Raw genomic sequence first — 26,956 nt, 5'->3', positions numbered from 1 at the left:
TTTATGGAGTCTAATTAATAAATATTATAAATGACAATTTTATTTGATATTTATTTTAATTATTAAATAAATAGTTTGTCATTTATAAGGTTGAATTGGAAAAATATGTTATTATTGAAAAGAAGAATAAGTGGTTGAAATAAAGTGGCAAAATTGTAACTAGAGAGTGGTCCCTTATTGTGTACGGCCAAGAGGTAATTTTTCCCAATATTTTATTCTTTTTTAATCCATTTAATTCAACCCTAACCCTATTGAAGAATAGTATAAAAGGAAGGTTATGGTCTCATTATCCAATTAATGCCTCCAAAGCTAAAAACCTAGATAAGACCTCTTCCTTCTTCTTTCTTCTTCAATTCGAAACACCAAGCCTTTCTTCACACTAAATATTTTCAGCCATTAGTGAATGAGTGAGTGCCCACACACATAAAGTGGTATCTCAATCATAGTGTGTAAGACTGTAGGATATTCCAAACAACAAGAAGGAGATTCAACATCAAAGGAAGGAGAGAAAGAGATCCAGGTTCAGATCTTGGTGATGCTCTGCTACAGAAAGGAATCAAGGGCTAGAGATCTGAACAGAAGGAGTCATTATATTCCGCTGCACCCAATGTAAGGTTTACTAAACTTTATATGTGTTTATTTCATTGTTTTAGAATTCATATTAGGATGTTAATGAAACATACTTGTTAGTAAATCTAGATCCTGGTAAAATATTTCCAATAGACTGACCCTCCGCCACCTCCATCCCACTTTCGAGTCCCAATCAGTCCGATGCAGTCCTTGGGGAGCCTCACTCCCAACTCCTCTATTGGCAGATCAAGTCAGACGGATCTGCGAGCCTCGGTAAGGAACCAACAAACTCCAACCATTGTCACTAATACACCAAACTCTTCTATTAATGCAGGTGGACAGGTAACCTTAACAACATTAGAAGCCCAGTCAGACAATGGGCAGACAACTCTAGGGGTTAACCTCGGTTGGAAATATTATACCAGGATCTAGATTTACTACCATGTATGTTTCATTAACATCCTAATATGAATTCTAAAACAATGAAATAAACACATATAAAGTTTAGGAAACCTTACATTGGGTGCAGCGGAATGTAATGATTCCTTCCATTCAGATCTTTAGCCCTTGATTCCTTTCTGTAGCAGAGCATTATCAAGATCTGAATCAGGATCTCTTCCTATCCTTCCTTTGATGCTGATTCTCCTTCTTGTTGTTTGGAATCTCCTACAGTCTTACACACTATGATTGAGATACCACTTGATGTGTGTGGGCACTCACTCATTCACTCAAGGTTCGAAATTGAAGAGAAGAAAAGAGAAGGGAAGTGGTTTCGGCTATAGAGAAAAGAATAGGAGGCTCAAGTTTTCATCTGACAAAGTTAAGTGTGAATGAGAGCCATCACTATCTATTTATAGGTAACCACCTAGGTTTAGGTTAGAATTATTTGGAATTAAAATAATAGAAAAATAAATAGTAAAATCACATTAAGTGTGCCGCCCATGGATAGTGGATTGGGCCCACTTTGCAATTTTGCAATTTTTGTCATTTTCTATCCCAATTTCTCAAAAACGCCAATTTTCCAATTTAACCACTTAAATGCCAATTCTAATTATTTAATAACTAAAAATTAATTATTAAATAATATTGTCATTTAGTATATTTATTAATTTAGACATATAAAGTCTCTTAATTAATAAATAAACCTAGAATCTCTTTTCTTACAATTTTGCCCTTGCTTAGTGAAAATTCATAAAGTAGACATAGTCTTACTTTAGAATTATAATCGATTAATTAAAATCAATTAACTGAGTCTTACAAGCAGTATGGTCTCAACTAGTATGGGGACCATGGGCCTATATAACCGAGCTTCCAATAAGTCGAATCGAATTTACCAAGTAAATTCCCTAACTTATTAATTCCTTATTGAATCCACACTTAGAACTTAGAATTGCACTCTCAGTCATATAGAACGCTCCATATGTTCCACGATATAGATACATCATTAGTTATCCATTGTTATAATCCTAATTTGATCAATGACCCTCTAATAGATGATCTACATTGAATAGGCACTAAATTACCGCTACACCTTCAATGTATTTTATCCTTAAAACACTTAGCTCCGTATAAATGATATTTCGGTGAAGTGAAATGAGATCTCCACCATTTATCTCTGTTTAGCCAAGCTCGAAGGATATCATCGTTTCACTTCTAAATTCCTATAGAAGTTATAGACTCCATATTTATGTTTGCGGTCCCACTCAATTATACTATCATGTTCCCAAAATGTACGTATCACCCTGACCCAAAAGTAGGCTTAACTAACAAATCAAAGAACATGTATAATACTCTTGAGATCGAACCTAACCATATCAGGATTAAGATCATTTGATCTAGGATCAACGAGTGATATTGAATTGAATAGATATTACGGTAAATTTTAATATATCTAATCAAAGTTCAATATCGGTCCCTTCTGATGTATACTCCATACATCCGATACTGGTAAACGTGCCTTGGAAAGGACATACCACTTATCCAAGGTGTAAGAATACCAATCGCTGATTATACCATGCCAGTCTAAATCCAGTGTTCTGACAAATCAGGGAATAAACTTTCGAACATATAATCAAGATTATATTCCACTGTGCTGACAACACTATAATCATTAACAAATTCATATGTTCTGGACTTAAATAGAATTCATATATTATATACATATAATCATGAAATAAATCATGTGAACCATGCAACACAAAATGTTATTTCTGATCTTTATTAACTAATAAATCTGATTATATTGAAATGGGTTTATTTAGGGCACAAAACCCAACAACCTCCCCTCCTCCGGTGATGGTAGATAACCCACCACCTTGGAGCAACAGGTTACCGCAACTGAGGCAGCCCGCCAGACGATAAGCGCATTCCCAATTGCAGATCTGGGTTTGGCCCGCAAGCTAGCCGAGATGGAAGCCCTCATTCAGCGTATCCTGGGATGCCTGCTCCTATCAAGAAGAGTGCTACAAGCTGCTACGCTGACTCACTATTTGTCGATGAGATAGGTTTAGTGGAGATGCCTAAGAAATTTAGCTTCCCCAACATGAAGATGTTCGACGGGACATCTGACCGAGATGACCACATTGCCCAATATCGATAAAAGATGTTCACTGTGGCCATTCCACGTGACATGAGGGAAGCATGCATCTGTAAGGGGTTTGGTTCGAGTCTAATCGAACCAGCCCTCCAGTGGTATACTAATTTGCCTAATAATTCTATTAAAACTTTTGCACAACTCACTGATACTTTTGTTGAGCAGTTTGCGAGTAGTAGGAAATTAGAGAAGCAATCAGAAGACCTTTACATCATCGTCCAACGACATGGGGAGGCACTGAGAGATTATGTGGGGCGCTTCAATAAAGAAAAAGTGTCTATTACCAATTGTAACCAGCACACAGCCATCTCAGCTTTCTGCAAAGGACTTCGCTACGACTCAGATTTATACAAAGAACTCACCAAGTACCCCTGTAAGACTATGGAAGACATCCTCGCCAAGGCATGGGCCCAAATCAAGTGGGAATCAGATGAAGTCAACTACTACAGATCCTCTCCAAGAAAAGAGACTCAGAGATTCCAGAGTAGACAGACGGTACAACGACAAACGGTCTGAGCCATACCCGACTTCTAACAAGTCAGAGAACCGAAGAAGGGATTACAACCGCCCACTGACACATATCCTCGAAGTGGATCGAAGATGCCCGAGTACAACTTGTCCATCTCACCTGCTGAGGCTGTTCAAGTACTTAAGGGGCTTGGAAGCAAAGTAAAGTGGCTTGAGAAGATCAGGACTCCAGCTGACCAGAGGGACAGAAGCAAGTGGTGTGACTTCCACAACGACCATGGCCACCGGACTGAAGAGTGCGTTTCCTTAAGATTAGAAGTAATCAACTTGCTAAAACGGGGCCACCTAGTTGACCACCTCACCGACAAAGGAAAGAAGACTTACCAGGGTCAGAGGGACACGATAGACAACCAGAGGGACGTGACACCGCCCATGCCACCTGTTCTTGAGAGAACGATCAACGTAATAACATGTGGCTCAGAAGTAAGTGGAGTCACCCAGTCAGCTGCAAAGAAACATGCACATCAGGCTAACTTGACCAAAGGGGAGACCAGCAGAACATCTTCCTTACCGGAGCAAACCATCAGCTTCACGACATCAGAATCAACTAGGCTTCTTAACCCTCATCATGATGCTCTTGTTATTTCTCTTTATATAGCTAATTGTTTGACTAAACGTATACTTGTCGATAATGGCAGTTAAGCTAACATCCTTTTTTTGAGTGCTCTCAGGGAAATGGGAACTGACGAATCCAAAATTGTGAGGAAGATAGCTGTCCTAATTGGATTTAGTGGTGAACAGAAAAATACCTCGGGAGAGATCGAGCTGCCTGTGTATGCTGAAGGAGTCAACTTGTGCACCAGGTTCCTGGTGATTGACTCCCCTTCTGCCTACAACGTCATCCCCGGCAGGCCATGGATCCGTGAGATGGAAGTTGTACCTTCAACTTACCACCAAGCTTTGAGGTTTCCAACCAAATGGGGGTCGAAAGAAATTAGAGGGGAGCAGAAAGATTCAAGAGAATGCTACCGAACCACCATGAAGGCAAAGCCACCACAGTCATAGCAATTACAGCAGCGAGAGCTACCCAACTCCCAATCTGACCAACCTAATGTGGAGGAGCTAGACGAAGTCCAGATCCATCCAGACTTCCTAGACCACAAAGTCCAAATCGAAGCCCAGCTGGACCCCGACATGAGATCTAAACTTATTGAATTTTTGATTGCTAACCATGATCAATTTGCTTGGTCCCATGCAGATATGACCGGTATTGACCCTAAGATTATTGTCCACATGTTATAGGTAGATCCAAATTACCCACCCAAGAGACAAAAGAGAAGAAAGTTTGCCCCTGAGAGAAACCAAGCAATAAATGAAGAAGTCCAGAAGCTCATCGAGAACGTGTTTATAAGAGAAGTCCAGTACCCAGACTGGCTGGCAAACGTAGTGATTGTGAAAAAGAAAAATGGCAAGTGGAGGGTCTGCATCGATTTTACAGACCTCAACAAGGCGTACCCAAAAGACTCATTTCCATTACCATATATTGACATGCTGGTAGACGCCACAGTAGGACACGAACTCCTTAGCTTCATGGATGCTTTCTCAGGATATAACCAGATCCTTATGCATCCTAAAGACCAGGAGAAGATAGCTTTCATGACCAGCCTAGGAATCTTTTGTTACAAGGCGATGTTGTTCGGACTGAAGAATGCAGGAGCAACCTACCAACGCCTCGTGAACAAGATGTTCGCTGACCACCTGGAAAGACCATGGAAGTCTACATCGACGACATGTTGGTGAAATCACTAGTTGCAGAAGAGCACATCAATCATTTAAAACAATCTTTTGAAATACTTAGAAAATATAACATGAAGTTAAATCCTACTAAGTGTTCTTTTGGTGTGACTGCAGGCAAGTTCTTAGGCTACTTGGTGAAACAACGAGGGATCGAAGCCAACCCAGCTCAGATTGACTCAATCCTAAGGATCCCCTCACCAACATGCATCAAAGATGTCTAAAAACTAACAGGTCGAATCACTGTGCTAGGCTGATTCATCTCAAAGTCTTCCGAGCGATGCCACTCTTTCTTCAACACACTTAGAAAATCAAAGACATTCGAATGGACAGCCGAGTGTGAAGAAGCATTGGACAAATTAAAGCAATACCTGACTAGCCCTCCGCTATTATCAAAGCCAAAAGACAACGAAACCCTCTTTGTGTACCTAGCTGTCTCTGAGGCGGCAGTCAGCGCAGTCTTAGTAAGAGAGGATGAAGGTAAACAAGTTCCAATTTATTATTGTTGACCAAAAGTCATTCACTCATTTATTTTGATGATAAACAAATATTTGATTATTATTTGTTACTAATCTTTTCTTGATCATTTTGCAAGCAAGTTCACAGAGTATCTATATTTGCTCGGTAAAGTCAAACATAATCAAAGAAGTAGATTCAACAAGTATATAAACTACTTCATACTTCATAAGAGCAAAAGATTCATCAAGGGATCAACAACTCAAGACCCTATTCAAAAGAGGTCTTTAAAAGTCCAAAGTCAAAAGTCAACCCAAAGTCAAAGTCAAAGTCAACTCTCGGGAAACGTCAACTTTGGATCAAAACATGCAAATCAAGCTAGAAAGCTCATCTGCATCAAGACTACAAACAATCAAATGGTATAAATTTTCTTTAGTCTTGTTAAAGTGATTTGCATAGTACACTAGGATTTATAAGTTCAAAAGTTTGGCTCACTAACTTGTGCGACAAGTTATTTAACAAAAAATGATATCTAAATTTTCTAAATTGATTTTTAAGATCACATATCATTTAACTAAGAGAACGCAACTGGAATTTTTGAAATCGGATAAACGAGTAAAAAGTTATGCACGTTTTAGTTCGAAAAAATGAACCTTTTGCATCTGGAATTTCGGTTCCCATTCGGAATTCCGGTTGCCAACCGGAATTCCGGATCACGGCTGAAGTGGCCTCGAAAAATGTGCTAACGGCTATAAACGGCTAGTTTTCATTCCTACACTATATAAACTCGTTTTTCACTCAAAAATGGAAGTTGGTTGAGCTTCTATTCATCATATAACATCATTCTAAGTGTTCTAAACTAAATAGTTATCATCTTTTCATAAACACACCAACCACACACACTTGAGCCAAACTTGTTCTTATCTTCTCTAGTGTGCTTGCAATTCTCTCTAGGATTTTACTTTGTTTTCCATCTTATTAGAGAGAGTTTGCTTTGTATTTTAAAATTACATATTCATTGTATTGAGAGGTGAGGTTGGCACCGGTAGAAAAACAACTCGGTTGTAGGTGAGGTTGACACCGATTTTGTAAACAACCCGAGAAAAGTGAGATTGGCACTTCAACAATCCGGCGAGGTTGATAGTCCTTGGAAGAAAACTATTGTGAGAGGTTTGGGAAAAACCTTGGTGAAAAATTCCCCGGTTGTAAGGGTTAGTCAAGCCCGTTAACTTGGCTCGATATTGGAACTCAAAGCTAGGTCCATAGCTTTGAAGACCAAGGACGTAGGTGGCATAGTTCTACCGAACCTTGTAAAAATCGAGAGTTTGCATTTTCTAATCCTTAAACTCTTTACTTTACAAGTTTGATGATTTGTCATAATATATTGCTTGCCATATTACTTGCTTTTATTTGATTAAGTGGCTAATTGCTTAATTTTGTATTAAAAGTTTTGATTTACCGAAATTAGTATAAATTTCCAATTCACCCCCCCTCTTGGAAACATATCTTGGGCTAACAATTGGTATCAGAGCAAGGGCTCTTGTTTTTTGGGTAGATTTCTCAATCTAAGAGTATGTCGTTTCCAAGCAATTCACACAATAACATGCTAGAAGGTTTAAGCACAAGTATAGCACCATTCTTTGATGGGGTAGACTTTCCTTATTGGAAAATTAGAATGGAAACTTATCTTCAATCCATTGATTATGATTTGTGGCATATTGTATGTTATGGTCCTTACATTCCTATGCATGTTGTAGATGGTGTAGAAACTATAAAGAAATATGATGCATATGATGAAAATGATAAAAAGATGATGTCTAAGAATGCTAAGGCTAAGTATGCTTTAATATGTGGATTAGATAGAGATATATTTCAAAATATTGAGCAAGCCTCCTCGGCTCATGATATGTGGAAAATGTTAGAAGTAACTCATCAAGGAACTAGTGCCATGAAAGAAACTAAAATTCAACTTTTAGTTACTCAATATGAAAATTTCAAGATGTTACAACATGATACCATTGCTAACATGTATACTCGTTTCACAACTATTACTAATGGTTTGAACTCTCTTGGCAAGGTACTTACACAAAAAGATATGGTCACCAAGATTTTGAGAAGTCTCACCAAAGCCTACCAAGGCAAAGTAGTTGCCATCCAAGAAGCCAAGGACCTCTCAACTCTACCATTGGAAGAGCTCATTGGTTCTCTCATGAATCATGAGATTTTCATGAATGCTCAAGAAGAAGAGGAAGTCGATAAAAAGAAGAAGAACACCATTGCATTCAAATCCACTTCACATGATGATAGTGAAGCTAGTGAGCATGGTGATAGTGATATGGAGGATATAACCCTACTCACAAAGAAATTTAAGAAGTTTTTGAAGTTCAAGAAGAATGCAAATAGATTTTACAAAGGGAGTAACTCAAGGGAGAGCTCAAGAAAAGATGATCAAATTACTTGCTATGAATGCAAAAAGCCCGGTCATATGAAAACGGATTGTCCCTTGAGAAAGAGGAATAAAAGAAGGGCAATGGTGGCTACTTGGAGTGAAAGCGAGAAAGAAAGTTCCGAAGATGAACAACATGAGATAGCCAACACTTGCTTTATGGCCATTGATGATAAGGTAAGTAATCCTAACCATTCAAGTGATTTTGAAAGTGAAAGTGATGATGATGCACTTGATATGTCTTATGATGAATTATCAAAATCCTTTAATGATTTGTTTGTTGATTTTGAAAAATTGCTTGCTAAGAACTCAACTCAAAGAAAGAAAATAAGTTTATTGCTTGAAGAAGTTGAGGCTTTGAAAGTAAAAGAAAATGAGTTTTTGATTGAAACCCAATGCAAAAGTTGTTCCTTATTTGAAAAGGATATTGTAAACTTGAAAGCTAAAATTGATGATGTAAACAAGGTGGTTTACAATTTTACAAAAGGAAAAGAAAATTTTGAAATGATGCTTGGGAGTCAAAAATGTGCTTTTTTTCAAAAAGTGGTATAGGATATAACACTAGTGTGAAACAAAAATTTCTTAGGAATTTCTTTGTCAAATCATCTAGTAATTTGAACTTAACTTGCACTTATTATAACCAAGATGGTCATACTAAATCCTATTGCCATGTGAAAAAGAATGCCTATTTTGGTAAGGCTATTTGGATACCAAAGGTTTTAAAGACTAACATCAAAGGACCCAAAGTCATGTGGGTACCAAAAAGAAAGATATAAGTTTGTTTTGTAGGTATCAATAAAGAGGAACCAAAGTTGGCTCTTAGGTGTTGATGCTTAAAGAAGAATGCCAATTTCCTACATTACCAACAAGTCTCAAAAAGCATAGAAAAAGAGCGTGTCAATTCTTGAACACAACCTAAATTAAAAAATTTGGGAATCGGTAATATCATTCTTATTCATTCTACTTATTTTGATGAGATTAAGATGCCTAGATAAAAAGAAAATGAAATTTGAAGTGTTTGGCTAATTACTTGCTTTTGATCCTTCTTGTTCACTCTCTTATGCATACATGCTTAATTGGTATGTCACATACTATTTCTATGAATAAAAGTTTTGATTAGTTGAGTTTTGACATTCTTGAACTATACATGGTGAAAAATTCACATTATAGGTCATTATGCAAATTTTTGGTGAACTTTGGACATACCTTTGAACTAGTGAATATGTGAATTTTTACATATTTGGCTAGTATATGAGTTTATATGTTTGAACATGTCCAAATGAGTGTATTTAGCATGCCTAAAGGTTTTTCTTGATTGAAATATACTTTAAACAAAATTTTGGTATGTCATTTGCTAATTTTCAACTTTTTAAGGCCATAATGGGTGAAATTAGCCAAAATTTCATATTGTTGAGAAAATTGTTGTTTTGAAAGCTTGTACATCTCTAAATACTCATATATAAACTGTCTCAAAAAGAATTTTTCAAAAATAATGCTCAAATCTTGATTTTGGTACTATCTTGCATAATTTTGACTTTTTAAGACCTAAAAGAGTATTTTTCTCCAAACATGCTCAATTTTCATTATTTTTCAATTCCGTAAGTTTGTACACCTCACATTTGATATTTTTGACCTACTGGAAAAAGAATTTTTCAATTTGGTTGCATAGAACTCATTTTTGGTAGATTTCTAGTTTTTAAGCAAATCGAAAAGCTTACCGAAAAGTTAGGATTTTAGACTTTTTCTGATTTTCTTGTTTGAGCATGTTTGTTTTATCATATATCAGCTGTCAAAAAAGATTTTTCATGAAAATTTTGCATAAAATCAATTTTTAGTAAGTAAGTTGCTTAAAATGACCTTATATGACCAAAACGAGTAAAACTTGCCAAAATCTCTCATTTTTGAAGTTTTTTCTATTTTTCCAGCTTGTACACTTCATATTAATCATGTTTAAGCTGATACAAAAAGAATTTTTCAAAAAGGATGCATAAAACTAATTTTTGGTACATATGTTGTTTTTGCTTAAATTTTTGAAAAACCTACCAAAAAGTCTCAACTCTTGTCATCTAATTAATTTAAGTGCATGAACACATTTGTTTTATCATACTTGAGGTATGAGAAAAGGTTTGAAATCATAACCATGCCATTATTTACCTGCATCTCTTACTTTCAAGGTTTTTGACATATTTTTTGGGTAGATTGAATGTTTAAACTTGTTTTGACTATATGAACTTTCATCTTTTTATGCATTTTGAAATTTCTCTTTACCCATTGTGCTTCATTGATATAAGTCATATTGTATGATTAAGGGGGAGAAATATATTTAGCTTGACCTTGTTTCCTCTGCCACCCTTTTTGATGAAATCAAAAGGGGGAGAAATATTGGAATTGATTCTTTTGGCATTAATCATATTATGTTTTCAAGAATTAACAAGTTTATTGAGTATATGATTAAGGGGGAGCTTTTTCATGTTAAGAAAGGGCAACATTAAATATGCAAAGGTAAAACAGCATAAACAACATATGCATACATTAAAGGGGAGCTAAACTCAACATGTTTCAATTTACTTTTTCTTTCCGTTAAAATAATCAAATATTTTGATATCATCAAAAAGGGGGAGAATGTTGACCAAAAGTCATTCACTCATTTATTTTGATGATAAACAAATATTTGATTATTATTTGTTACTAATCTTTTCTTGATCATTTTGCAAGCAAGTTCACAGAGTATCTATATTTGCTCGGTAAAATCAAACATAATCAAAGAAGTAGATTCAACAAGTATATAAACTACTTCATACTTCATAAGAGCAAAAGATTCATCAAGGGATCAACAACTCAAGACCCTATTCAAAAGAGGTCTTCAAAAGTCCAAAGTCAAAAGTCAACCCAAAGTCAAAGTCAAAGTCAACTCTCGGGAAAAGTCAACTTTGGATCAAAACATGCAAATCAAGCTAGAAAGCTCATCTACATCAAGACTACAAACAATCAAATGGTATAAATTTGCTTTAGTCTTGTTAAAGTGATTTGCATAGTACACTAGGATTTATAAGTTCAAAAGTTTGGCTCACTAACTTGTGCGACAAGTTATTTCACAAAAAATGATATCTAAATTTTCTAAATTGATTTTTAAGATCACATATCATTTAACTAAGAGAATGCAACTGAAATTTTTGAAATCGGATAAACGAGTAAAAAGTTATGCACGTTTTAGTTCGAAAAAATGAACCTTTTGCATCTGGAATTCCGGTTCCCATCCGGAATTCCGGTTCCCAACCGGAATTCCGGTTGTAACCAATCCGGAATTCCAGATCACGGCTGAAGTGGCCTCGAAAAATGTGCTAACGGCTATAAACGGCTAGTTTTCATTCCTACACTATATAAACTCGTTTTTCACTCAAAAATGGAAGTTGGTGGAGCTTCTATTCATCATATAACATCATTCTAAGTGTTCTAAACTAAATAGTTATCATCTTTTCATAAACACACCAACCACACACACTTGAGCCAAACTTGTTCTTATCTTCTCTAGTGTGCTTGCAATTCTCTCTAGGATTTTACTTTGTTTTCCATCTTATTAGAGAGAGTTTGCTTTGTATTTCAAAATTACATATTCATTGTATTGAGAGGTGAGGTTGGCACCGGTAGAAAAACAACTCGGTTGTAGGTGAGGTTGACACCGATTTTGTAAACAACCCGAGAAAAGTGAGATTGGCACTTCAACAATCCGGCGAGGTTGATAGTCCTTGGAAGAAAACTATTGTGAGAGGTTTGGGAAAAACCTTGGTGAAAAATTCCCCGGTTGTAAGGGTTAGTCAAGCCCGTTAACTTGGCTCGATATTGGAACTCAAAGCTAGGTCCATAGCTTTGAAGACCAAGGACGTAGGTGGCATAGTTCTACCGAACCTTGTAAAAATCGAGAGTTTGCATTTTCTAATCCTTAAACTCTTTACTTTACAAGTTTGATTATTTGTCATAATATATTGCTTGCCATATTACTTGCTTTTATTTGATTAAGTGGCTAATTGCTTAATTTTGTATTAAAAGTTTTGATTTACCGAAATTAGTATAAATTTCCAATTCACCCCCCCTCTTGGAAACATATCTTGGGCTAACAATTATGTCTCTAAATCCTTACTTGATGCAGAAACTAGGTACAGTCAGCTAGAGAAGTTAGCATTGGCACTCATTCATGCAGCCAGAAAGTTGCGTCCATACTTCCAATGCCACCCAATCACAGTACTCACCACCTTTTCCCTCAAGACCATACTACATAAACCAGAGTTTTCTGGCAGATTGACCAAGAGGGCAGTGGAGCTCAGCGAATATGACATCTCCTACAAGCCACGAACCACCTTAAAATCTCAGGTATTAGCTGATTTCATTGCAGACTTTACACCTAACTCTCAAGTGCAGGCGAAAAAAGAACTTTGCCACCTGACAGAGGGACAGACAAATGGCACATGGGAATTACATGTAGACGGTTCAAGCAATGTAAGAGGAAACAAATTAGAACTTATTTTAACCTCACCCCAAGGCGAGAAGATCGAGCAAGCAATCAAATGTGGGTTTAAAGCTACAAACAATGAGGCAGAGTATGAGGCTATGATTGCTGGACTCAGACTGGCCAAAGAAATGGGAGCCAAAAGAATCAACGTCTTTAGCGATTCACAAATTGTAGTCAACCAAATGCAAGGTAGCTATCAGGCCCGAGATAGAAAAATGTCAGCTTATCTTGAGAAAACAAAAGAGTTGCAATCGACCTTCGACGAGTTCACAGTCAGTCAGGTGCCTAGGGAAAATAATAGTCACGCAGACGCCTTAGCCAACCTTGGGTCTTCCATCCAGACAACTAGCCCCAAAACAATCCCAATGGTGTACCTCCAATGGCCTGCTGTTTGGAAGAAAAAAGAAGAAGAAGAAGTAAATGACGTCGCCAACGAAAAGACATGGATGACGCCCATCGTCGAGTACTTAGAAAAAGATGTGCTACCAAAAGATAAGAATAAAGCCCGAAGAGTCAAGGCTCAGGCAGCCAGATTCTCAATAATACGAGGTAAGCTCTATAAACGATCTTATTCTGGTCCATATTTGAGATGTATTAGCCCTGCATAAGCAAAATATAAACTAGCTGAGCTTCACGAGGGCGAATGTGGTAACCATTCGGGAAGCAGAAGCTTAGCACACCGGGCCCTCACACAAGGCTACTATTGGCCTACTATGAGAGCCGACTCATCTGAATATACAAGACGGTGTGACAAATGCCAACGTTTTGCACAAGTATCCCATCAGGCTCCTAAACGTCTCACATCGATCACATCCCCATGGCCCTTTATGAAGTAGGGAATGGACATAGTTGGCAAATTGCCAACTGCACTTGGACAGAAGGTATATATGCTTGCAGTGATTGACTACTTCAGCAAGTGTAGAAGCAGAATCGTTCCACCAAGTTCGAGACAAAGAAGTTAAGGGGTTCATTTGGAGAAATGTTATCTGTAGATATGGAATTCCAAAAGAAATTGTGACAGACAATGGCTTACAGTTCATCAGCCTCGACTTTCAAAACTTTTGCAAATTCTGGAACATTACGATAAGCTTCTCAACGCCTAGATACCCTCAAGCCAATGGACAAGCAAAATCGTTTAATAAGACCATCATGAACACAATCAAAAAACGACTAGAGAAGGCAAAGGGTAGATGGGCCGATGAATTTCCAGGAGTACTATGGTCCTACCGCACAACAACCAGAACATCCACAAGAGAAACACCTTTCTCTCTAGCCTATGGAATGGAAGCGGTCATACCAACAGAATGCGAAGTCCCAACAGCTAGACATGAACTGACTACCGAAATGCAAAATTGGGAAGACATGTGCCACGAATTAGACACAGTCGACGAGAGAAGAGAAAGGGCATCTATAAGAATGGCAGCCTACCAATAGTGTCTAGCAAAGCATTACAACAAGAATGCCCATACTCGGTCATTCAAGGTGGGAGACTAGGTGCTTCGTCGAGTTTTTCAAAACACCAAGGAAGCGGGAGCAGGTAAGCTAGCCCCAACATGAGAAGGGCCCTACCTGATCACTAAGGTAGTGGGAAATGGAGCTTACAAACTCCAAACGGACAAAGGACGAGACATCAACAACAGTTGGAATGCTATTCACCTAAAGCAGTATCACACTTAAACCCCAAACTATTGTTCTGTTCTCTTTGCATTTGTTTTCTTTATCGGTCATACGAGACCCATTCTTCTCAACACACCATTGCTAACAAATATTCATGCAGGGAGACAGAACTACATTTGGGATTGATCCCTGGAAAGGGTATGTAGGCAGCTCTACGGAGTGTAGCCCCCTATCATAACCAATTTTTTTTTCTTTTTAGGATAATGCGTCATTCAAGCTATTTGACCATACAACATCCATTTGATAGTTTCATTTGACAACCCACCGAACGAAAAATAAATTCAAGACAATATTCTACTGAAATAGAAGCACAACGCATACAACGAACCACATATTCCAAACATCATTCCGAACTACTAAGTCTAAATCTAACTCAGTTGACCTACATTTAGACTAAGGGGTTAATGGGGTACCAGACCCATACAAGTCAGCCAAACCAGCTACTACAACAAATACATAATGCATACAACAAACATCATTCCAAAATACTAAGTCTAAGTCCAATTTGGCTGACCTACATTTAGACTAAGGGGAAAATGGGATACCAGACCCATGCAAGTCAGCCAACCAGACAAAAGTTCATATTACAACATTAAAAACATAAAACACCTGACATATAGTTAACTCAAGAGAGATGTGAGTCATCCACCGGGAGATCGTTCGTAGTCATCTCTTCAAATGAGTTAGCTAGTTGGCTAGTTCGAGCTTCTTCCTCGGCCCTCATCCGCAGCAATTCTTCATAATCAGCAATGTACTGGGCTATGTCCCAAGACTCAGCCTTGTTGTCTCGATACTCCATCGCCATTTTTCCACGACACTAGATCTCAGCCTCCAGTCCAATTTCGATTAACCGACCTTCCAACATGTCCACACGAGCTTGGGCAGTAGCAAGATCAGCCAAGGCAGACTTCAAACGATTATAATCTTGCTCCTTAGCATTGAGTTGAGTCCGTAACTCTTATTTGACACGGTCAAGCTCTTTCTTGCAGCCCTTCGGCTCCTTAATCTCCCTGCGCAAATTGTCATGCTCAATCCTCATGTCCTTCATTTGCTCCTTCATGTTCTAGATCTTATCCAAAGCGTACATAAGCCCTTGCATACCCTGTCATATAATATAAAGTACCATAATAGTCAGACACAATAATATCGCGAGTTTATCCACACATAAATTGTAACATACGAATACATGCATACCTGAAAGGAGCGAGAGATGGACAACTCCATGGAAGCTATTTCTCCGATGCTCTCAAAACGAGCTCGATCCTCTGGAAATAATAGCTTACTGGCCTTACCAAGGCGTAGGCCAAACTCAGAATGCGCAGCCGCTGAAGATGGAAAAGAAAGATCAATCGTATTACTCAATCAATCGGTCGACTCAACCGGAGACGGTCTCTTGTTATTCTTCTTCTGAGCCCTCGCAGAAGGATAAGAAGGAGCAGCAGTAGTAACAGCCTCCTTCTCAACACTAGGAGTCGTCCTAGTCTTCTGTTTGCGTGAGCGTAAACGTTCCATAGCACCGTCACCAGCTAGAGGAAGAGTGAAAGAAGATTGGGCCATGAATCGATCTGCAAAATCTCGTCCGTCTGATGTCAATTCAGATAGAAATAAAGGTTCGCATCCAAAAATCTCCAAACTTCTTTAGAGTATAGCAACTTGAGACTTAGCACGATTCTTAGGATGAGATATACCTTCGGGTTGACGGGGAACATGATCCCACAAAGTGCTATCTCGAAGAGAAGAATCAGACAATAGAACGTTCCAATAGCACTCCTCCTTCGCAATCTGAAGAACTTGATCAACTCTCCCTGGTGTTTGCCCACACACCCAACTAAATGGAAGGCTAATCTTCCCTACAAAGAAGACAAATCAACCAGTTAGGCATGCATCAATAAACCATAACAAATAAGGGCATAATTCAACACCAAAACTATGACACTCACTAGCGGGAGAACACGAATGGGGAATCCCACGATCAACCGATAATCCTAGAGCATCAAAAGGAACAAAGAAAAAATCCTCCTTCCATCGCTTAGCTTCTTTGACGCCAAGAATCAGATGGTCACTACCGTTTCTAACGGTAAGCTGGTACCTACCTTTATCATGTGGATGCTCTTTCAAGTAGTAGACGTGCAAGACTTCAGCAACTGTAAATGTAATGTTATGCCTTTCGGTCAACACTTCTATGGCCATAAGAACACGCCAAGCATTTGGCATTAGATGACTGGGAGAGATACCATGATAGGAGCATAGTTCAGATATCAATCTAGGGAGAGGAAATCTGAAACCATACTTGAATGGAAGCTTGTACAAACACGTCCAACCCGGTATCTTCCAGTCAGCCCATTCCCCGCTAGCCGGAGTGTACAAACTAATGTGTATGGGAATATTATAACGACAACGAATTTTTGGGAAGTCATTCAAGGTTAATACTGACCTTGGATTAACACCCAAAAGTATATCGCCTGACTCACTATCACTCCTAGGGCGATCAGTGTCTACTCCAACCCCAGACGCATAGCGATAGACATCCGTATCCTCATACCCATCATCCAACACATAACCTACCACCCCAATAGGAATATTCGAAGGATCATTAGACAAACTGGTCGTCTTAGTAGACGAAGTGGCACAACTACCATGGTTGCTAATAAACATAGCAAAAAACCCACCTAGAACAAAGATACTGGACTAAGAGCGAGTTCACCAAAAACATAATCATATAGAAAGCAAAACACCGGCTAGACATAACAAAAAGATATGCATATATACATATATCAAAGCTCAAGGTGGCTAAAAATAACTAGACATAAAAATGGACGCCATAATAATGCTCACCATCAGGACATACGTGTTCTAAATAGACCACCGGTTATGGTCCTCTAATTAACTAAAGGAAGACAATATTCTAGCTAGCCAGATAGTCATTATTCAAATCACACTTACTGTTATGCAAAGACAAACAGTAAAAATATAGATTTTTACTACCCACAAAGATCAAACACAAACACAATCATACAACAAGTAAAATATATTTACTCATCTACATCACAAAAATAAATATGAACATGTACAAGAACACGAAAAACATAACAAGAACATTCAAGGGAGAAGGTTTAGAAAACTTACCTCTTGAAAGCCTCCTTCTAAAACTCCAAGTCTCACTTCACCAAGAGCTCCAACAAATGTGAGCAAGAGTGAAAATGACTCTCTATATTTATAACCAAAGAGGAGCATTGGATGAGTGACAAGTGTCACCCATCTAAGCGTCACTCCAATAAAGAGGAGATTCAATTGTATATGCAAAAAAAATATTGGATAAATATTAATTGCATATCGGTATGTGTGTTGAATTAGCCAAACGAATGCCACACCATATAGCCCATGTAAAAAGGGTATTGAAGTCTCTCATCATGCAAACAACTAGCCATATATATTGGCTGGGATAGATAGATAGCCACAATAGATCTAATGTGGTCAAGGCAGACAAATATCAAATATCAATGCTCTTTCTCTTAGAATGCACATCAAAAGACACGCATTTACATACATATATGCATGGTGTCTTTATTTAGGCCAAATATATATAAGACATATATTTATTTATTTATTTATTTAACTATTAGTTGAGATTGATGATGGTGTAGGACAATTATGAGAGTGGTGTGCAGCTACTCTCATGCGTGAACTGTGTGTCAGGCTAGAGTGTTGTACTTGTGCAACTACACTCCTACTTGATTTACACAAATATCATTACCCGATATTTCATTGTGTTACTTGCAAGTATACAACAAATAAAATGATGAAAAGTAACTATGTACAGTACAAGTTATCTCAACGTCAAACACAAAAATAGATGACAACTACATAAAACTATTTCCTCCATTCGGACAAGTTAGCTATATGTCCAAGCAATCAGATATTAGCTGCGTAACATAAAGGTATGTCTGTCTAACATCTTGTCATGAGTCTATTTCTTTCCACTTTTGATAGACATATGTTATGTACGTCTACTTTCTCTTATTATTTAATTATATGTCTATCCCTTTTATGTGATGTGATATACTGACCAAGACATATATATGACATAAATATATATGTCATGTTTTTCGAACACACTAGCCCATTCCCTACGCCAGCCCATTCTATCCTAATATATATATAACATATTGCATTTAGCTTTAATGTCAAGCACACATCAGTTAAAAAAAAAAACTATTACACTACTTGTCATATACGCATATGTCTATCTCCTCACTTGATGTCCATCTCCTCACAACACTTAATGTATGTCTGTCTACCTCCTTCTATTATTTATATACATGTCTATCTCCTCCCATTATCTACATACATGCCTATATATTATGTCTGTCTACCTCCTTCTATTATTTATATACATGTCTATCTCCTCCCATTATCTACATACATGCCTATATATTATGTCTGTCTACCTCCTTTCATTATTTATATACATGCCTATCTCCTCCCATTATCTACATACATGCCTATATATTATGTCTGTCTACCTCCTCTCATTCATATATATATATATCCATCTCCCTACAATATATATGCATATAAATATCTATTTTCTTACACCTCATACACATGTACGTCTATCTACTCTCATCTCATATTTTGAGATAGACAGCCAAATATTTTTTATTTGACCCAACAAGACGACTTGGTCTAGTTAAGAGTCTCTTTGAAGAACTAATTGATCAAACAAATATTATTGGCCAAGATAGCCACATACACGCATGCGACAAGGACTAAACCACCATGCTCGAACCATTCAGCCTATTTTCTTGTCTCAACCAGCAAGGCAAGCGTACAACGCTTACTCAGATAGAACTCTTGGCCAACACCTAATTTAGTATTAATAACTCTCCAACTAAAATAAATTCTAGCTAGAGAGTGAGGGACCAACTGTAGAGGCAAAAATTTGCTTGATACTTGTGATATTTTTTAGAAGTCCAATATGCAAGTCAGACGAGTCCATCAATAATGGATCCAACAATATTGGGCCCAATAAGACAGTTAGACGGACTCATTAGGCCTTGAAATAGACTAACGAGTGAGCCTATGGGCCACAAGCCGGATCATCCCACAACTGGGTCCGAGCCCATCCAGTCAGCCAAACGGGTGAAATAAAGTAAATATGAAACCAGTCAGAAAGACGGTTACTACTCCCTAAGAATTAGGGAGGCAACCAATTTGTACGAATCCAACGGGTGACGTGGACAGAGGGTAACGACACTGAGAACACACGATAAAAGAAACCATACGATAGACGCTGGACATAACACATTCGATACTCACACTACTCACTGACTCAAGCAGACAGTCACCTATTCTAAACTTTTCTCTCAAGCCTCACCATCGTAGTTGCTCCTTTAGTCCGTCTCTCCGCTTGTCCACTCATCTGTCCGACTACCATTTATATTACATTTATTTTCTGTTATTATTAATTTTTACTATAATCGTACTAACTTGAGCGTCGGAGTCCCTTTGGCTGACACTCCACCGGTGCTCCCAATTGAACTTTTGTCTCTCTCTTTGTTCTTGACAGGTTGTTGGTGCCCGAATTCCGAAATCGTAGATTTCACCCTCTACAACGTCACCGCCGCATACTTCTCCTTTATATATATATAGATAGATGTGGCACTTTATTAATTAATTAACAGAACGATAAATTAAGTGTTAAGTTTAGATATTTGAGAATATCAATAGAAACTACAATGATGACATTAACTTTATATGATTGGAATATAAAAATAATGCATTATGAAAAAATTTGATTCATAATCTCACACCTGTTTCTTCTTCTACATAATCTCACACCTGTTTTTTTTTGTTCAATTCATAATAAATTTTTTCTATAAAAAAAATACTTTTCCTATATTTTGCAAAGTAAAAAAAAAACTTCACACACATATATATAGTTATGAATACATATGTATAAATAATTGAATAATTATTTAATTTAATATTATTAATTTAATTTATATTTATTATTATAGAAAATTTATTAAAATAATAGTAAAATATTAATTTGTAATTTATGCTTTAAAAAAATGATGCTGCTACTGTGGCAGCTTTAGCATACAATATTTGGCAGCCCGAAATGGAGCTCTTTGGGAAGGAAAGAGTGTGCAAACTGCTCAAATAGTGAATAAAACAAAAATAGACATCTTGTATAGAATTAAAAGTGTTTGGCCTAAGAAAGTTAGTGCCAAAAACAGGTCATGGTTTTAAAAGTTAGAAAGAAACACACATATGCATATTTGTTGATGTATAGATTATTTTTAGGTCTCGCTTGAGATGCTATTAAGTTGTAAAGGGATGTTTGGAGTAATGATAATCTCGCTGATTCATCAAAAAAAAAATAAAAAAAATGAAAGAATTAAGGAAAAAAAAAAAGAAAAATAGTTTTGGAGAGATTTTAGAACGTCACGTCACCGCCTCATACTTCTCCTATATTATATAATTAATGAATAAACAAATAAATAATATTAATAATAATTATTATTTAATGACATGATAATAATAGGATATAATTTTAATCTAAGAATTAGAATTCGAGCCTCATATTCATTTACCCTATTATTTTAATTAAAAAACTATTTAACCTAAGCCTATTGAATACTTATATAAAGAAAGAGATGAAAGTTAAAAGAACCTTAATGACTCATTCTTTAGCTGTCACAAAACAAGGGAACCAACTTCTCTTTTTCTCTTTCTTTGAAAAATTTAGAATTGCCTATTTCTATATGATTTAGATATTGGCTTTCTCCTCTCATAAATTTCAATCATTAACATTCATTCTTAGTGAGTTGTCAAATTGCCTACACTAGTCATTATTGATACACAGAGTATTATAGAAGACTATATAGTTTTCTTTAAAAATCCATAATTTTGCAAATCCCAATATATTTATTAAATTCTAATAATTAAAAACACAATTAATACGATTTGTAGTAACAGAATGGAAATTTGTTGTTACAGAACATAGATTTGTAGTAACAGAACAAAAAAAATCAAAATATAAACACTTGACACAAGAGAGTTATATGCAGTGTCAATATTCTTTCAAACACTCCTAGCCTACGGGATCACGCCTAGAGAATGAAATCAATTAGTAAAGTATCAAAGATTACAAAAACAATTGACTTAAACAAATTTAGAATCTCTCTGATGATTTGACGCAACCCTTTGTAATCTACCTTGCTATTCTGATCTCTGAAACACACAACGTAGTGAACTCCCTTCAGCTATTGATATGTGCTTACTTTTTCTCGAAGTAAGACTTAAAAAAATCTTCTCCCAAAGATATATGCTCACTTCCTCCCAAAATGAGACTTGGAAAAGTCTTCTCCCGAATACACACGCTTGTTCAAACAAGTTCCTCAACCAATTCTAAAAACAGTATAAGAACAAAAAAATATACACTAAAATCTAGTTGAAGACTCTAGGTTTTCACAAAAGAAACTCTCTCCTCACAAAGATGAAAATATGAAATTAGAAGATGTAAAAAATGTTTGGTTGCTCTCCAGGTTCCATTTATATAATATAGAAGCCCCAGAGACAGTCACAAACACATTTTTAAAGTTGTCCAAAACTTTCCTAAAAAAATTCTTGATTTGTAGCATTAAGCTCGGATTCTGCTGCAGCAGATCGAGAAACTTTCCAAAAAGGACCAAGATCATGATTTGGTCTTCAATACTTACCAAATAAAGATTATTTGATTTGCTATATACATAAAAAAACTGAAATTAAAATTCAGAGAAATAGAAAGTCAATTTTTTCAAAAATAGGCATTATTCCATAAAGATAATTCTTTCTCTTGTAAGACAAGTTTCCTAAATAAAAAGGAACAACTATAAATAAAAGTTTCCTAAAAGGAAAAGGGCAATCAAAGCCACAAAATTAACATAAAATATTAATTTAATTGCGCAACAAATTAAATAATATTTTGACAATTAAATTGTCAAAAAAAGATCTAACATTCTTGTTGCCAACTCGGAAGTTAGAGAAATCCAAGTTCATTACTTGATAATATCTTGCTATAGAAATGAATCAAATGTTAGAGTGATTGAAAGGAGTCATTATTCTGCAGCGTCACTGCTGTAAGTATACTCAAACTTAAGGTGTTTAGATTTTTTTAAAAAAGTATGTTCTAGGTAGTTCAATAATTAGGTTAATTATTGAAATATGTGTTAGTAAATAAGATCCTGTCGAAATAAATTCTAACAATTAGAAGTTATAATTTTTCATTGAGTTTCGAGTCTTGTACAACAATTTATTATTGTATACGACACTCCTATCATATTGTGTCAACCTCACTTAACAACCAATCCTGATAAATTGTCATATTCAATACAGTAGATAGATTGTGCTTATAATCTTAATTAATATCAAAGCTCATATTTTTAATTAACTATTACGAACAATTTATTTATATTTTTTGCTTAAATTAAAATGAATTAGGGATAATAATTGTAGATTATATATTATTGCATGATTTTTCGGTTACTTTAGTCGCTTCGAATTTTGTCTCAAGAGGTAAAATCTCAAAAGTAAAATTTTTGGCAAATTGAGAACTCGTGTGAGGACTTTTTGTACTAAAATAATTATTTCACGAAAAATAATTATTTTATGTGATATGAAGGGAATAGAACAAGTAAATGTTACAAATATTTGATGTGTGATGATTTGATTTCATTTAAGTAGGTTTTACTATATATTTTTGGGAGGGAAATTAACATGGGGTCTTTAGGGTGTTTTAGTGAGAGTTTGATATTAAAATTTAAATAACTAATAGTAGGGGAGTGGTGTGGGGTCCTTGTTAGGGTTAATGTCTTGAAAAGGTGTACTAGACATTTTGATTTTAAATAAAGTTGAAAATTTTGAAATATATTTGATTGTTAAATTATTTATTATTAATAATCTATATCTGTATGTTATCCGTATTTTCAAACGTGTGACTTGTGATATTTAATGAGGAGGATTAGCCTAATAATTCCCTAATTAAAATTCTTTGATACAATCCTATCACGAAAAAGCCTCCTGGAACCAGGAATATGTCGAGATGAAAAAGTACACGGAAGCCTATTCGACCTTACCGTGGCTTCCTAGACGCGGAAGGCAAATTGCCTCTCCCAGATTCAGATAGATCTAAACATGGAAGCATGCTCAGCCAATACCCGAACGGGTACTCGAAGGGCCTAATGTGGATGTCGACCACCTTGGAGTGTCACAGATATCTACCTTTTATGCAAGCCAGATCACTAAGTGACAGTTATGCTTTTTCTGACGAAGATCAGATCTTGTCTTTTATATCCAAGCAGGGTAGTGCGCACACCTCCACCAACTTTTTGCAAGACGAGTATTATAGACCCCTGCTTGTAAAGGAGAAAGTTTTGGGAGACATGTGGTCTCTACTTTTAAAGATTAAACCTTTAGATGATATGTGACCTCAAAGTATTGTGACGGAGATTGACATGCTTTGGATGTGGTTTTTGTGGGGGAATAATGGTACAAGAAGAAATTTTCACCTAACCTCGTGGGCTACAGTTTTCTAGCCAAAAGCTTATGGGAGTTTGGGGTTTGGGATTTGGTGAAGGCTTCAAGTGGAACAAAGCAATGCTATCTAAGTACATTTGGGCCATAAGTCACAAACATGAGACTTTGTGGGTTAAATGGATTAACAATGTTAAAGGGCCAAGGATTTTGGCAATACCGGCTTAAGTCCGATACAAGTTGGTATTGGCACAAATTGTGCCATATTTGAGATACCTTTTCTCAATAGGAGATCGAAAAATGCTTGCTGCAATAAAAAGTTCAGAATTAGCCTGATGTAAAGAAGTTTTTGTAACAGAGAAATGATTAAATATCAACATTTTGTTTGGAACAGAGTAGCCATGCCAAAGCATCAATTTATACATTGGCAGATTGTGAATGACAGACTATTAATTCGGCATCATCTTCAACGAGTTATGCAGCTTGAAAACTGCCTGTGTCCAATCTCTGGTATGATTGATGAGAACTCTGCTCATTTATTCTTCACTTGTAACTTCTCTCAGCAAGCGGTGCATTAGATTCATAGTTTTTATTGGTTAAAGATTGATTCACTTGGATGGAAGGATTGAGCAAGAATGTCAAGACTGTGATTGTTGCAATATTTTTTCAGCAACAGTCTACTATATTTGGTATAATAGGAATACTTGTGTTTTTAATAGATATTCTTATAGTGTGAATGTAATGGTTAATATGATTAAAAGAGATACCAATTATAGAACTAGAAATACTTGCTTTAAGAACTTAGCATATTCATCCTGAAGACAATTCAATTCATATATGAGAATAGATATATATTGACCATCGATGTCTATTACATCCTTAGGATGTGTGTCTACCCAAACATTGTTATTATCATAGACAGGGTCCCTTTTGTTACCCACCTTAGTTCCAAGGATCTTCAAGACCTTTTTGGCAATGTTTAGGGTATGCCAATCAATTCTGAAGTTAGATTCCACGGTTATCTGCTTAGTCCGAGAGCAGCACTTCCAGAGTCAAGTACACTTCCCTGCGTTCCCAAATCCCCGGCGGACTATACGCTGCTCATCTTATTTTGAATTCCACCTTTCCCTAAAAAAGACAAAATCATTCACTAGCAATGCTGCCTCTCTGTTTAGGGCTCTTTCTCGACTCACAGATAAGGGATGTATGATTCCCGAACCTTAACAAAAAGGATTGAGCTCCGCGCATCCCTTGATCTCCGCCTAACCGGGGCTAGGCTAGTTTCAGTGTTTGGTTCCTGACTTGATGGTTTTGAATGGAGATTGAATGAAATAGAATAGTCTGGCGGAATAGTATGATAAGGAAAGTTCGGAGCCCCCCACTTGTCGGGGTTACCAGGTTGTCTAACCTAACTATGAATTTCTATCCATGTCGGGATAGACAGAGGTATTTTTATGGGGATTCTATCTATCGCTGTAGGATTCCTATTCAAGATCACGAAGTTGCTTCTCTAATAGCCCCGTTGAATCGGAGGGCGAAGGCTTTTTGAAAAAGTATTTTTGCCCTTCCACTCACTCAATGGCCTATACCGAGAAAACGTCAGATTTTATGCTTGAAATTTTTTTCTAAGCGGTGGGTCGGGCACATAGCAACAAGGGACTAAGCCCTTCTCCCTAAATTAAACAGAGAAAAGGAAGTAATAAGCCAATAAGTTAGGGACATTCCTGCATGCTCTGGGAGCGTGTCAGCGTGCTGATCGACGTGAATCAAAGTTAGAAGCTGCCATCCGGAGGTACTAAATCAATCAGCGAGCTCAGTCTGCAGAAGAGGCAAAGACAAAGTAGCACCCCAGTAGCTCAAAGAAAGTCTCGTCAGAACCTAAATTTACGACAGGCGCTAACCGCTTTCTACCAGCTAAAGCAGCTCGGCTCGAACCCTTCTCATGGGATCGGCTTACCTCACTTTCAAGCATCCACTGGATCAGAGATCTTTCTTCCTTTTTGACTACGACCTCACTTACGAAGTACCTCACTTACGAAGAAATAGTTGGAGTATCACAAGAAAATTTCATTCAAGCTTGGACCAGGGAATCTCTCGTCATTAAGGCTTATTTTTTCAAGTTTATCCTGGTCTCCTTGGTTTGATCCGCGGTTTGAATCTTCTATTGCACCGCTTTTGATCTCTCTCCCAAACCTTCCCCTTAATTTCTTCAATCCAGTCATGTATGATCAGGCTCCGTAAGATCCAGTCGAAAGAATAAGTGATGTGGCTCTTTTCTATCTTTCACTTACTTAATAGTAGGCTGCATTGACTTGATTTATTAGACTATCGGAGTGGATCTAAAGAAGAACAGCATCTTCTTTATAAAAGAATATTTATTTGCTTACGGAGCGGTGAAATTACTTTCTTTCGAGTGATTTGATTCATCAATAGGGGACTATCCCATACCATAGGAAGTTGCTTCTTGGATGAAGGGAATTTGATACATGTAATCTTGTTGTTGGCCTTTTTGTAGGCTTTGTTTGGTTGTGAGTGTGGTTGTGATTAATAAAGATTTTTGTTTCTTGATAAATAAAAAATATTTTATTGTTTAAAAGAGCATCTTTAATAATGCATCATTTTATTAAATTAGTGTATAATCTTCGTATCATTTCAATGATATACTAAATTTCACACAATTGAAGTATCTTCAATTATGCATCATTCCACTAAATTAGTGAAATCTTTACACTATTCCACTCTAAAGAGATACCAAATTGGTATGTACCGAATTTCACACTATTATTAGTGTATTGAATTTTGAATCTACACCAAATTGTTGTATAAATTTTTCTTTACATTGTAACCCTTCTTTTAATTTGTTGTAAAAATAATCACAAATTAATTATCGACAATATGAATAATTATATTATAAATTAATTATTAG

General features: G+C 36.5%; 1 protein-coding gene across 1 annotated transcript; it reads left to right on the top strand.

Annotated features, from left to right (window-relative positions):
- Nucleotides 1-3,763: 3,763 nt before the first annotated feature.
- Nucleotides 3,764-4,333, top strand: LOC115695198 (uncharacterized). Its single transcript, XM_030622283.2, has one exon. It carries the CDS (start codon nucleotides 3,764-3,766, stop codon nucleotides 4,331-4,333), a length of 570 nt encoding a protein of 189 aa, XP_030478143.2.
- Nucleotides 4,334-26,956: the final 22,623 nt, after the last annotated feature.

The sequence above is a fragment of the Cannabis sativa genome, chromosome 6 (genome assembly GCF_029168945.1).
Source record: "Cannabis sativa cultivar Pink pepper isolate KNU-18-1 chromosome 6, ASM2916894v1, whole genome shotgun sequence".
NCBI classification, from domain to species: Eukaryota; Viridiplantae; Streptophyta; class Magnoliopsida; order Rosales; family Cannabaceae; genus Cannabis; species Cannabis sativa.
Note: the sequence above shows the minus strand (reverse complement) of the source record. Positions and strands in the feature narration are given on the sequence as shown.